The sequence below is a fragment of the Microcaecilia unicolor genome, chromosome 6, assembly GCF_901765095.1.
Source record: "Microcaecilia unicolor chromosome 6, aMicUni1.1, whole genome shotgun sequence".
In the NCBI taxonomy this organism is placed as follows: Eukaryota; Metazoa; Chordata; class Amphibia; order Gymnophiona; family Siphonopidae; genus Microcaecilia; species Microcaecilia unicolor.
This window is the reverse complement of record NC_044036.1, coordinates 270,351,999-270,366,663: the sequence shown is the minus strand read 5'-3', so window position 1 is coordinate 270,366,663 and position 14,665 is coordinate 270,351,999. Positions and strand designations below refer to the sequence as shown.

The 14,665-nt window shown below is 44.5% G+C and overlaps 1 protein-coding gene across 1 annotated transcript in view; it reads left to right on the top strand.

The window, feature by feature from the left end:
- Positions 1-14,665, top strand: part of PPP6C (protein phosphatase 6 catalytic subunit) — a 30,083-nt gene that overhangs the window by 2,653 nt on the left and 12,765 nt on the right. The window contains exons 2-4 of the mRNA XM_030207398.1: positions 9,086-9,181; positions 10,763-10,828; positions 11,271-11,412. Of these exons, the coding sequence (XP_030063258.1) occupies positions 9,086-9,181; positions 10,763-10,828; positions 11,271-11,412 (304 nt within the window). The remainder of the gene's footprint in view (positions 1-9,085; positions 9,182-10,762; positions 10,829-11,270; positions 11,413-14,665) is intronic.

Genomic DNA, 14,665 nt, shown 5'->3' with positions numbered 1-14,665 from the left:
AGGAGATTGGGCTGTTGGTAGAGTACAGCAAGATGGAAATGGAGTTCCAGCAAGTGAGTAAAAAATGGAGGGGAACAGAAAGCTTGAGAGACAGAGGAGGAAATGGATTCAGTGGGAAAGAGCAATTGTAGTAGATGAAGAGTTAGTAGGAAGATATGAGGTAGAAAAAAAAGACCAAGGACTGGAAGGTGGAAAACAGGAAGTGAAAAGAGAAATCTGAGAGGCACAAAAGAAATAAATGGGTAAACAAGATGAAAGGGAGCGATCTGTCTTCTCCTTTCCCTATATCTGGTTTGATAGAAGAAATACAAAGGAGAGTTTGGCAAAAGGTTTAGGAGAAAATAAAAAAAAAAGAAGAATGGAAAAAGACCAGGGATCACACCAATTAGAAAAATAAATTGCTCAGACTGCAGAGGTGGTTAAAAAAATAAATACAAACTTTTCATTTTTGTAGTATTTGTAAAATGTAAGAAATACCCAGTCCCAAGTCTAGCATCTTTTGTAGTTGTACAATACAGGAGAAATTTTCATTTTTAAAGTGATTTCTTGGTATTTTCATTTCTAATGTTTGGTCTCTTATTCTGTAATTGCTGAAGGTTTTGTGTATTTAACCAAAGCGAGGGATTCTCTGTGTGGGTTTCTATAGCAGTCCAACATGTTCAGCTTCCCCAATAGATGTTCTATTGGTATTCTGTATCTTTGAGACAGCTTTTGCAATGTAACATTGTTGCTATTTGTGTCCTGAAAGTTAACACTATGGGAGGTTTGCTACTTAGGTTCGGAATAGTTTATTTGCAAGAGTCTTACCTCTCCAAATATTAGACATTGGAGAGAGTTTGTGTTGCTCTTACTGAGCTGATAGAATTTGAATTATTAGTATTTTGTATGGCAAGCTAAGGGAAGCATTTTAACTTAATATAGATTCCAGAATAGACTAAAAAAATCTTGACAGTAAGTTTAGTGTGAATTAGTTTATTGTTCAAGATACCATATGTAGCACATCAGTCCCAGATTTTTCTCTGATGAAATAAGCAAAGGTTAAAAATTTCAGAATAAATACGATTTAATAATATTGACTTCCGTACCAGTTTATACAAAAGTAAATTCAGCTATCCTGACTTTTATACATATGGTCAAATTATTATACTCTTCTCCTTCAGCAAGGATCTTTGCCAATGGTGCCTTATCAGATTTATTCACCTTGCATAGAGGTACCCGTCAGTTTTTATTTATTTTTATTTTTTTTTGCCACCTCTGTATTCTGAGCAATTTATTTTTCTAATTGGTGTGATCCCTGGTCTTTTTCCATTCTTCTTTTGTTGATTTTCTCCTAAATCCTTTGCCAAACTCTCCTTTGTATTTCTTCTATCAGACCAGATATAGGGAAAGGAGAAGACAGTTCTTTCTCCCAAATTGCATCACTCTACACTTCATTGCATTGAAATTTTTTTTAAAAATTTTTTATTTATAACATTTAAATTTTTACAAGCGATAAAACAACTTGCTGGAAATACGGAGAAAGTAATATGTAGGAATTATTTCAGTCAGGTAATTCTATTCTCTTCCTTAGACCACTAAATAGGGAGAGTGAAACAAGATAAGGAGATCAATTAAACAGTAAACAGAAAAAAAACGTGATATTAACCTGATTATCCCCAGATATTACTTGTCTAATTCATTATTCCACGTTGATCATCTGGTTGGCTTCTTCAAGGCCAATACGGAATATAGTCAAATCATTTCATTGAAAAACATACTTATTGTCCAATATTAGTTAGAAATAATACATCTGATTACATTCTTTCTCTTTTAAAAACCAGAAGTTATTTAACAATACATATACTTAAGTCTCTAATTCAAATTCCACTGATTAAAGTAATCCCAGTTTTCACAGGCTTCACTCCTTTTAAAGTAATAATTTGAGGAAATATTTCTGAGGAAAACTTTAGGAGTCATACCCGGAACTCTGGGAAAAACAATAATCTCGATATCAATCATCTATAATAGTACTCATTTTATTATTCAAAATTTCTGGTCTATTATCATAACCACTTCTTGCTCATGTAGAATCATTTGTTATATCAATTTTTTACTCTCAAAGGGTTCAGTTGAATTGTCCATGTAACTCTTAATAAAATTATATCTGAAACAAAATTATTTACTGCCCCGGTAGGTCCCGAAGCGCCTTCCAGATGGTATTCAATGTAACCTCCACGGGAGCCAAAAACTCCAAGTTGATTTCTCATAGGTGTTTAGGAGTGGTTCTGCCGATTCGGGTTCTGCTGTAAACGTCCTCCGTTTCAGCGTATACCTCTAACTCACTCCTCTACTCCTTTGGACATGGTGGTTGAATAATTCGGGAGCAATGGAGTTGTTTTTTCCAGGTCCAAGAGAGTCGACGTTCCTTCGCCGGCGCTAATCAAAGGACTCACCAACCCTTTCATCTGTGGGCAGTTCCTTGCGCAGCGGTCCCGCACTTGCTGCTCAGGGGATAAAACGCTGGCCATCGGCGGCTGACCGCCGGTTGTCCCCTTCCTCTCAGTTGAGGTAACTGCAATTGCAGAGAGGAAATTTACATAAAGAAGACGAAACTTCAGAGGGCAGCTGGGCCGTTGGGCATACGAACTTCAGGTCAGCATCTTACCACTCTCCCAGTTTGGGACACTCTTTGTCTGGTTTCTCCTCAGAGGCTTGTCTGATATGGGTAACCCTTCAGCATAGCCCTCTAAGTCATTGAAACACCACCCATCCCCGCAAGAATTTAATGGTACATAAAAGAAAATTCTGGTCAGCTCCCTCAGTCTCTCTCTGGATTTGAGCCACATCACTCAGGAAGGGAATGGAAGCTGAAACTTAGAACACTCTGGTGTGCACATATAAGATTTGTCTCTGATTTCTGGCACTGTGTGCTGAGAGGTCACCACATGCACGCGCCAGTAGGTCAAGTGACATCCGATGCTCTTGCCTGTGTCAGAGCTGAGGTCTGCGCATCAACCCGGGAGCAAAGAGGATTAATTGTAACATAGTAAGTGACAGCAAATAAAGACCTGAACGGTCCATCCAGTCTGCCCAATAGTCACACTCATTATCAATTAAATCGAGTGTGATATTATATACTTTTCTTTCGTGTTTCTGGAACATAGACCATAGAAGTCTATCTGGCCCTATACTTATGTTCCAGCTGCTGGAGTTCTCGCTGAAGCCCACTCCAGTCTATTCGTCTTCTCATTTGTGGGATACAGACCGTAAAAATCTGTCCAGCACTGTCCTTATGTTCCAGCCACTGAAGTTGCTGTCTAAGCCCTTTCTAGCCCATCCTAAACCAGATTGCCATATATTAGACACAGACCATACAAGTCTGCCTGGTATCGGACCTAGTTAATCACAGCCAGAGTCACCATCTAAGCGTCACTTGACACATCCACACACATGCAGCCATTTAAGGTTAGGATTTTTATAACTTCCATTTCCTTGTCATCAAGCAGATGAAGCCTTTACGTATGGGTTGTGTTCATCAACCAGCAGGGGGAGATAGAGAGCACTCAACTTTTCACAGTGCCTCATGGCCAGCTAGCTCCACTGCTTCTTCAGTATTCTCTATCTCCCCAAGCATTTCCACCACGAGGAGCTGCCAGCGCTTATTTCAGATGCCTTACAAGCCCTCTCGATTGAAGATCCTGGGAGTGGCACAGCCTCCTCTGTTAATCCAAGGATGGCTAGTACCAGAAAGCCTGCTCGAGCCTTTCCTTTGCATGACTCCATCCAAGAGCTTATTTTGGCTCAGTGGGCTGACCCCGAGGGACCTTTGAAGGTTGCCAGGGCTATGGGGCAATTATACCCTCTGAGTGAGGAACATTTGGCTCGCTTTGCAATGCCTGAAGTAGATGACCTGGTCACGGCTGTGACAAAGAGAACTACCCTCCCTGTTGAAGGAGGTGTTGCCCTGAAGGATATTCAAGACCGCAGGCTTGATTCAGCTCTGAAGCGGTCCTTTGATTTGGCAGGTCTCACTATTCGGGCGTCTGCATGCAGTTGTTATGCTGCTAGAGCCTGCCTGTCTTGGTTAGAGCAGGCAGTGGAACAGCCCGGTGATAGAGCAGAGACCTTATCTGAAGTGGCTCCGTGGATGGAATAGGCCTTGTCCTTTTTGGCTGGCGCCCTTTATGATATGGTCAGAGCTTCGGCTAAACAAATGGCTGTAGCAGTGGCGGCTCGCCGCACTCTTTGGCTACGACATTGGGCGGCGGACATGGCCTCTAAGCAAAGGTTGGTGAAGTTGCCCTTTCAAGGCCTTCTCCTGTTTGGTGAGGAGCTGGAAAACATTGTTAAAGGCCTGGGGATTCCAAACCTCAGCGCTTGCCCGAAGATAGGCCGAAGCCTTCCTCTAAGGGTCAGGCGCTCCGCTCCTCTTACAGACCTCGCTTCCGTGAAGCTAGAAGGTACCGCCTGGGGCGTGCTGCTGGGTTCACTTCGCGTGCCCGCTTTCAGCAGAGAAACTCCTTTCGCTCGGACAAACGTTCCGCAGCTGCCGGTTCAAGGCCTGGAGTTCAGGGGTGACCCTCTCAATGATGGTGCGCCGGCCCCCTCCTCGTTTCCTGTCATCGGAGGAAGACTTTCCCTCTTTTTCGAGGAGTGGGCCAAAATCTCCGCAGATCAGTGGGTCTTGGACCTGATCAGAGACGGATACCGAATAGAATTCGATGCCCCGGTGAGAGACGTGTTTGTGGAGTCCCGATGCGGTTCTGCCGCCAAACGGACGGCGGTAGAGGAGACTTTGCACAGTCTGTACCAGATGGGGGCTGTGACCTCGGTGCCTCCTGCCGAACAAGGTCTAGGCCACTACTCCATTTACTTTGTGGTGCCACGAAAAGGCAGGTCTTTTCGCCCGATCCTGGACTTAAAAGAGCTAAACAAGTCCTTAAGAGTGCGGCATTTTCACATGGAAACCCTGCGCTCCGTCATTGCGGCGGTACAGCCAGGAGAGTTTCTCACGTCTCTGGACCTGAAAGAAGCTTACTTGCACATACCAATTTGGCCCCCGCACCAGAAGTTTCTGCGGTTTGCGGTGTTGGGAAAACATTTCCAGTTTTGGGCCTTGCCACAGCTCTCCGAACCTTCTCCAAGGTAATGGTGGTAGTAGCTGCCTTTCTCAGGCGAGAGGGTATCCGGGTTCACCCGTACCTAGACGACTGGCTCATCAGAGCAGACTCAGAAAAAGAGAGTCATCTAGCTACAGCCAGAGTGGTTTCAGTCCTTCAATCTCTGGGCTGGGTCATCAATATGGCCAAAAGTTACCTGACCCCCTCGCAATCTCTAGAATATTTGTGGGCCAGGTTCGACACAGCCTTGGGCTATGTGTTTCTTCCCGAGCAAAGGCGGTGCAAGCTTCAGAATCAGGTCCGTCTGCTCCTGAGGATGCCCCGCCCGCGAGCTTGGGACATTGTCCAGCTGTTGGGATCGATGACGGCCACCTTGGAAGTGGTGCCATGGGCGAGAGCGCACCTGAGACCTCTACAGTATTCTCTACTTAAACGATGGTCTCCAGTATCTCAAGATTATCAGTGCAGACTTTCTTGACTCCCTGCGGCCCGCCTCCGTATGGAGTGGTGGCTCTCGGACAGCATGTTGCGGCGGGGAATGCCGCTGGCGCTCCCCGATTGGTGCCTAGTGGTGACAGATGCCAGCCTGAAGGGCTGGGGCGCACATTGCCAGGGGAAGCATGCCCAGGGTCTGTGGACGCCCGACGAGTCGGAGTGGTCTATCAACTGCCTGGAGTTGAAAGCGGTGTTTCTGGCTCTTCTGGCCTTTCAAGTGACCCTGGAAGGATTGGCTGTCCGAGTGATGTCGGACAACACGACAGCAGTGGCCTACATAAATCGACAAGGCGGCACTCAGTGCAGAGCTCTAGCTGCGCAGGCCGAACAAATTTGCCACTGGGCCGAGCTGCCTCTACAGTCCCTGTCAGCAGCTCACATTGCAGGTCAGAGCAACGTGCAAGCCTACTATCTAAGCAGGCATCAGATCGATCCAGCGGAGTGGGAACTAGCAGATGATGTATTCCTGCAGATACTGTATGTGCCAAGTGGGGCAAGCCCGTGATGGATCTAATGGTGACAAGCTCCAATGCCAAAGTCCCATGCTTCTTCAGCAGACAGAGGGATCCTCGCTCTGCCGGGTTGGATGCCTTGGCTCAACCCTGGCCCCTGGGCTTGCTGTATGTCTTCCCTCCGTGGCCCTTGATAGGGCGAGTGCTCCTGCGGATTCGGCTGCATCCAGAGGTGGTGCTCATCGCCCCAGATTGGCCCAGGAGGCCTTGGTTTGCGGACCTCCGACAGATGCTGTTGGAGGCTCCCTTTCCGTTACCTCTGGTTCCGCACCTGTTGTCACAGGGTCCGGTGGCCATGGAGGACGCCTGCCGCTTTGGTCTTATGGTATGGCGATTGAGAGGGGTCAATTGAGAGATAAAGGCTACTCAAATAAGGTAATTTCCACTCTCCTGCAGGCCCGTAAGCGCTCCACTTCCGTGGCTTATGCCAGGATTTGGCGCCAGTTTGAAGTCTGGTGTGTTTCAAGAGCGCTTTCTCCGTTGCGGGCGCCTGTCTCGCCGATTCTGGACTTTTTGCAGGATGGTGTACACAAAGGCTTGGCCTATAATTCCCTGCAGGTGCAAGTGGCAGCATTGGCCTCCCTGCGTGGCAAGGTTGAAGGCGTGTCCTTAGCTGCTCATCCAGATGTGGCACGGTTTCTTAGAGGGGTGCTTTGGCTCTGTCCTCCCGTGCAGGCACCTTGTCCAGCTTGGAACCTGGGGTTAGTATTGAAGGCCCTTCAGGGGGCTCCCTTTGAACCGTTTCGGCGTGCTTCAGAGAAAGATTTGACACTGAAGGCCGTCTTTTTAGTGGCCATTACCTCGGCGAGACGGGTGTCAGAGCTCCAGGCGCTGTCCTATAGAGACCCTTTTTTGCAATTCTCAGAGTCAGGGGTCATGGTTCGGACCGTGCCTTCCTTCATGCCTAAGGTGGTTTCAGCGTTTCACCTAAACCAGCCTGTTTTCTTCCCTCCTTTGTTGAGGAGGAGTTTCCAGATTCATTTGGGCAGTTGCACCTTTTGGATGTGCGCAGGACTCTGTTGCTGTATCTGCGAATTACAAATCCTTTCAGGACCTCTGATCATCTTTTTGTGCTGTTTGCAGGTCCTCGCAGAGGGTCTTCAGCGTCTAAAGCCAGTATTGCCCGTTGGCTCAAAGAAGCTATCTTTTCAGCATATCTGCTGTCTGGCCAGGCTCCGCCTGAAGTCTTTAAGGCACATTCCACAAGAGCGATTTCCTCTTCCTGGGCGGAAACTGGAGCACTATCTCTTCTTGAGATTTGCAGTGCTGGATGTGGCTGCCAGGAGGGATGCGCGTTTTGGAGCACAGGTGCTAGCGCGTGGTGTGGCTTGTTCTCACCCTATTTAGGGATTGCTTTGTTACATCCCATACGTAATGGCTTCATCTGCTTGATGACAATAAAGAGAAAATTAGGTTCTTACCATGATAATTTTCTTTCCTTTAGTCATAGCAGATGAAGCCATGAGCCCTCCCTGTATGATTGTCTGTATTGCAGTGATTCTGATTTTAGGTGCTGTTCTTGTTTCCTGAAGTTATATTCCTTCCTTGGGGAGTCGGAAAACAGTCTTCAGGATTCTTGTTACAGTGATAGGAGGATGAGTTCATTCCCTCCAGTTCATGTTTTGGGAGGATGAGTTTATTCCCTCCAGGAGGATGCAAGTATTCCCTCCGTTTATACAAAGTGTAGGACGAGTTTATTCCCTCCCGGAGGATGAGTTCATTCCCTTCTTTTTTGAGTTTATGCCCTTGTTAAGGGACCATCGTTCGCTGTGAGGAAAGTTCATGTCATTCCCAAAATGGTTTGCCATACTGCTTTGGAAGCTTCAAATACTGAAGAGGCAGTGGAGCTAGCTGGCCATGAGGCATTGTGAAAAGTTGAGTGCTCTCTATCTCCCCCTGCTGGTTGATGGACACAACCCATTCGTAATGGCTTCATCTGCTATGACTAAGGAAAGAAAATTATCATGGTAAGAACCTAATTTTCCCATTCTATAAACTGCATGCATAAATTGTAGTAACGCCTGTGACCCTTCCATGGCTGTGCCCCCCCCCCCCCCCACATAAAACTTACATGTGGATCTCCGCAACTAAAAATGAGTGTGTAAAATTTCAATTAGTATCAATAATATATTAGCACCCAATTAGAATTTGGGGGTTAGTGGCTGCTGCCAAACATATTAAGCTCCCTATCCATGAATCTTCAGTGGCTAGTGGCATTGAAAAGTCTTAGACTGCCCTGGCACTATAAAAATAAAAAAAAAGTCTGAGCAGAGCTTGGGCATTCTATCCAACTACATATATCTTCAGCTAGTGGCTGAATAGTATTGGATATTTGCATGGTTGGGTATCTTTATGTATATTCAGTTCTGTCGCATCTATGGGTGGCTGCAAAAGCATTTAAACACCACAGCTGGAATTTAAAAAGAAAAGCTAATTGTTGGGTTTAAATATTAACCCATGTGTTTCATACACTTGTTTTTAGATGCAATTTATATTTTTTAAAATGTTTCTATTTTTAAAGTAATTTGGCAGTAACTGAGTTTTTTTTGTCCCCCCCTCCCCCCCATTCATTGACGAACTAATAAGGCTTCCACAATTATGAGAAGAAAATAAAAATAGAAATTGATCTCCTAAATTGATGGATTGGAGGCAGTACAATCATGAGTGTCTTCCTCTACAAATCTGCTAAATAGCTTTTTGGATTGCTAGGTGTGGTTGTGTTTGGTAAGGACACCAAGTCCATGTGAATTTTTGGCTCAGGAGACTTGGTACATGTATACAGACACAGCTGCAAGATATCTTTTCCATATATCTCAGTAATGAAAGCTTGCTACATGATATAGAAATTGCTTACACTATTCTATTTCACTTTGTGGTTTCAGTTCTGGTTTTGTTTTATTTTTCCTTCCTGTTTAGGGATGTAAGCAATTACAATTTGTTAACCGAGTTTTTTTTGTTTGTTTGTTTTTTGTTCTCTAGCGGTTATGTGACTACGTGTGTGACCTGTTGTTGGAGGAGTCTAATGTTCAGCCAGTGTCTACGCCAGTTACTGTGTGTGGGGACATACATGGGCAGGTGACGTGTAGTACATTGAATTCTGATAAACGCATGATAATGGATAGCTTTAGTTCAATGAAATGAAAGGTACAATTAGTACAAGTTACTGAATCTAAAGAGAAGTAGGGTATTGACTTTGAAAGCTAATCAAAAATGTATTAAGTTAGCATAATAAAGATATCATATTTTCTTTTATTTGTTTATTACAAAGAAGTAAAAAAAAAAAAAAAAGCTCAACTTTATTCACTTCAGCTCCATTCTCTGTTTCTCAGCTGAATGAGTCGCTGAATATGTGACATGTCATTTAGCCTGTTGCATTGTTTTTCATGCTGCTATAAAGTAATAGTGTAGACTTTGACATCATTGGTCTGGGAGATAAAGTGTAGCACTATATTGTCATGCATTTTTTTCCTTTCTTAGTAGACAAAGCAGGGAATATGTAACAAAACCCTGTCTTGACATGTATCTGAATGCAGGTAGTACCAACAGATGTTTCTAGTCTGATGTGGTTTAGATTGCCTACAAGAATTTTGTGTTTTTGGAAGCAAAGTGAGTCTTGATCTTGTTGCTCTTCTAAGTCACTTTGAAATCTATTTACAGGAAGTGGTCTATGAAAGCTAAAGGATCTCTGAGCTAGGTGCATGTGTGGTAAATTGCAAGATGTACATGTAGGCAGTGGTGCATTGGTGGGTAGGTGCACTGAATATGTGCAGGAGTCCTATTCCTTAATAACAAGCTAGTACAACTATAAGGGGTCCTTTTACTAAGGTGCTCTAACAATTAGCATGTGCTAAATAAGATGACCTTAGGCATATAATGGTTGTCTTATCACTTAGTGCGCACTAAGGGGCCCTTTTACTAAGCCACGGCAAAATGTGGCCTGCGATAGTGTGGGCATGTGTTTTTGGCGTGCTCCAGGCCAGTTTTTACCACGTCTGGTGAAAAGGACTTTTTATCAATGGGCCGGGAAAAGGGTCTGCGGTAAAATTGAAACCAGTGTTCTCCTATTTACGGCCTGAGCCCTTAATGCCACCCATTGATCTAGTGGTAAGGACTCACGTGCAACATGCGCTTTGACCGGTCAGCGCACACCAACTGCAGATTAACGCCGGAAACGCCGCACACGGTAGGAAATAAAGTAATTTATCTCGGTGGTATGGGCACGCACCAACTCTGAAATTACCTCGGGGGGGGGGGGAGGGGGCGCTAGCCTGGCAGTTGTCTCGTTTTGGCACGTGCTGCACATGCGTAGAGCCTACCGCACCTTTGTAAAAGGGTCCATAAATCTGTTAGCATGCCTTAATAAAAGGACCCCATACTTTTGGATATTAGACTCCTTACTGATCTTCCCAGCTATATTATTATTATTATTTGTTGTATTTGTATCCCACATTTTCCCACCTATTTGCGGGCTCAGTGTGGCTTACAATAAGACTTGAATAATAGACATACATTTGTTACGACTAGGTTATGGATTACATTGAACAGAGCTAAATGTAGTTCTTAATTTACATTTGTAGCAGTGGATCATTATGCTTTAGCATTTTCAATTTAACCTCTTGGCTTGTAATATTTACAAACTCTAGTGTTTGTTTGCAGTTTTATGACTTGTGTGAGCTGTTCCGAACTGGGGGTCCGGTTCCTGACACAAATTACATATTTATGGTATGTAAAATTAACGTTCAGACATATTAATACAAAAAGTAACCTGGATTTGAAGTTTTGTTAAAAAAAAAAAATGCCCAGTAGCAAAAGCAATTGTTTTGGAGTATGACCATCTAACATTGAAAATTGAAAAATGAAGTTTGTATTTAGAAATTATAATGAGAATTCAATACAATTTAATGCAAGCAAGAAAAAAATATCCAGTAGGAGCTGACATATTTAAAAAAAAAAATCAATACCAACAAACTGCTTTGGCTTTGCTGGCCTTTAGATTCTGTACTGGATTCTGGGATCTTATTACAACTCCTTAATCCTTTGATTACACTGCTATTTATAGTATCTGCTTTGCTGTGAAGATCCCTTGCCAGTATAGACATTACTATAAATGTAGATTTTGACTCTGTATCCTGTATACATATTTTAACTACACTTTTTTTTGCAGGGTGATTTTGTAGACAGAGGTTATTACAGCCTTGAAACATTCACCTACCTTCTTGCACTTAAAGCTAAATGGCCTGATCGTATAACACTTTTAAGAGGAAATCATGAGAGCAGACAGATAACGCAAGTGTATGGATTTTATGGTGCGTACTTTTTCGGTATTATAAACCATAAATCCATAGTTTAAGTATTATATTTCTGTATTTCTGTCATTCTGGACTACTACTCTGCTTTTTATGTGCTTTAAACAGGCTTTTATTTATTTTGTGTTTCTTTAAGATGCAGTGCAGTTTGGAAACCTGGCTTTGATTACCAGGTTGAGTCTTCTGTTCCTTGGCCCAGGAACAACTGGGAATGTTGCAGAAGTAGTGTTCATAGAGTCTAAGCCTCGCTCAGTAGTGATACCTACTGGCCAAACTTGTGGTTCTCTTCCCAACAGCATGGACCCTCATTTTGTGGACTCTGGCTGAGAACTACTGATTCCATAATTTGACCAGCTGGTCAGTTACAAATATAGGGAAGACGAGGATGCAGAAAAACCCAGATAGTAGAAAGTGAAGGCTAATGGCATTGTAGCTGAATGAAGGCTGGTTGCAGTTGAGCTGGAGGCTCAAAGGAACAGAATATAAGTGCCAAGCTAATAGTAGACAAAAAAATAAATTCAATAAACCATCAATCTGCACTTCCATAGTGTCCCATAGATCAATCCAGAGACTTGTGGGTTATGTCCCTCTACCAGGAGGTGGAGAGAACTTCAGAGGTTTACTATAGGTGGTCATGTGCAGCCACCTTAACCTCTGTATTCTCTCTAGCAGGTGGATGGCCATAACCATGCAGCTCTGAATTGATTGGCTCCTGGCCTGGTCCCCCAGGACTAGTTGAGCTGCTGGGGTCTAACGTGATAGTCCTGGGACTTGGGGGAGGAAGGGAGGGACCTAGCACCACCAGTGTGTACCCATCGCCCACTCCTCTCTCCCTGACTGGAGTTTGTGGTTCTCACGCTCCTGACTTTAAAAAGAGTCTGAGGTTTCTTTTGCTCCAGCGAACTCTCCTGAAAAAAAAGCCATTTCAACACGGTAAGAAAGAAAAGAAGAAAAAATGTTTCTTCCATTGTGGCGAGCTCATGCCTGTTTGTAGTACCGGCTGAGGGTTGAGGACCGACTTGGCATGCGACAGCGATTCCTGAGGGGGTGAGTAGTCTTTATCCTACCTGCGCCAGTGGGGGTGAGCAAATGCGGCTCCCAGTGTGTGGGAGTCGCTCGGCTGCTGCTGGTTCCCATGCTGGAGCTCCACCCATTGTGCCTATGCAGGCCGCTGTATAGTCCGACACAGTGTGTTGTGCTCCTTCACAGCTCATTTTGGCAGGTGCAGGGTGGTAGTTTTGTTCAGCGTATGCACTCAGGGCGCCAACTTTCCTGCCATGCCACATGGCGAGGCTGAAGCGCCTGCAATCCCAGCAGTTTTAAATGTGAGCAATTCTGAAGATGTGACTGGTGAACTGGGGTGGATCGCTCCCAGTTTCTTCAAATTTGGTATTTTTTAAGGAACAAGAACTTCTGAGAAAGAGGCCTGGGGCGGTTTGCCGACCCCTTTCGTCCTGCGGACTCCTGTGGGAGTCCTCGGATATCCCACAGCTTCCCAAGGGCGTATGCCCAGTAGACCCATGTGGCTGTTCTGTGGCAGCGATAACCTTAAGCGGCAGCTTGGCAAGTACTGACTATCAGAAAGTCTTCTGGTGGACATTCCTGTGCCTCGTGAGGTGATTTATGGTTTGGGTGCACCCTCTTACAGTTGCACTAAGAATATATCTGGACCTTTCTTGAGGAGGTTGAGGGAGTGTGTGCATCATTAATGGAGGGAAGAAAGGGATTAGGGCAGATCCTACTCTAGGTTTTTCACTCTGTCCCTTTCTCAGAGCATGGCAGCACAGATGGGGTTTAGTTAGTCAGGCTTATTTATCAGTTCTATATGGCTTACAATAATTATAACACTAAAAATGCATACAGTATATTAGGGCTGTTGACTCCATGTTTCTGTACGAAATGTTACTTTGTGAGTTGATTCTGAGGCTAGTGCACTCCTCCCAGGTCAGTCTCCATGGTATCCTGCACCCTCTGTGCTGCCCTGGTGGCATTTGCTCTGGGTGCATTGTTTACATCAAACTAGTTTTATTCAGAAAGATGACTGGCCTTTCAACCTGAAAGTTACAGGTTCAAGGCTGGTTTATCCATCCTGTTAGAAGCTGTGGACTCAGCTATGTTTCCAATGGGGCATATTTTATTTCATTCTTTCTTACTGCTTGCCTGAAGAGAAGTGCTGTAGCAATCAACACATAACGGAGGTTTCTTTTGGCAGAGACATCGGATAAAATACCTATATCCGGTATTGCGTAACACCAATATATCACAGGTAATAGAATATACAAGATCAGCTGTACACTATAAGACTCCTGAGGCAGGCGCTTTTTAGCGCCGAAACACAGCTGAGTCGAGTTTTTCACTGTGTAACTTGGAATAAAGGTTTGATTTACAATATACGTCTTCCCCGGTTTCTTGGAGGAGCCTTCTCTTCCTACTCCCTGCTGTGTGTGTTTCCTTGCGTAGGATCCTAGCGTACCTCCACCTTCTTGGTGGCATTTTCCTCTAGGCAGTTCTTGCCACTTTGCCAGCATTTCTACCTTTAGGCTCAGTCGAGTCTGTTCCCAGTTGCAGTTGGGGGAATGGGAAGTTGTTACCTTTGCTTTGTAGTTCCAACCAGGGAGCATTCTTCTGGCTTAGTTTGGATGTCATAAGAGTCTAGGGTGTTTACAGTTCAACTTTTCACAGTGGGAACCTTGCAGTGTGTAATAGTTCAGTCTGGCAGGGAAAGTTTCTAGCCTCCCTGGATCTCAAAGAAGCATACATTCATATTCCCAGTGCACCTTCCTGCAGAGGGACTTTAGCAATTTATGACCATGTCATTCAGCCTTTCCACATTACCAAGGACATTTTTCAAGGTTATGGTGATAGTGACAGCTTTCCTGTGCGAGGATGGATTGCAGGTTCATCCATACCTCGTGATTGGCTGATTTGTGGCTCTTTCTCTCAAGAGACTCTTCAGATTTCATCCAAGATAGCTACTCTTCTTCAGTCCTTAGGATTGGTAATAAGTTTCACCAAAACGTTGTTTCCAGCACAAACCGGGGAGTGATGTTCCATATAGGCTTGGGAAGTCCTTCCTTCAGTTTTGCTCCTCTGCAACAGGCGCCAACCCAAGCCAGGTTCTACTTCCCCTACCTGGTCTGGGGATCGGGAAATAGGCTCAAGTTATGGGCACAAGGGTCTCTTGCTTGGACATTCCCCCATGGTCCTAATTCCACATCAGACCACTTCAGGGGTTCCTTCTCATCTTTGATCC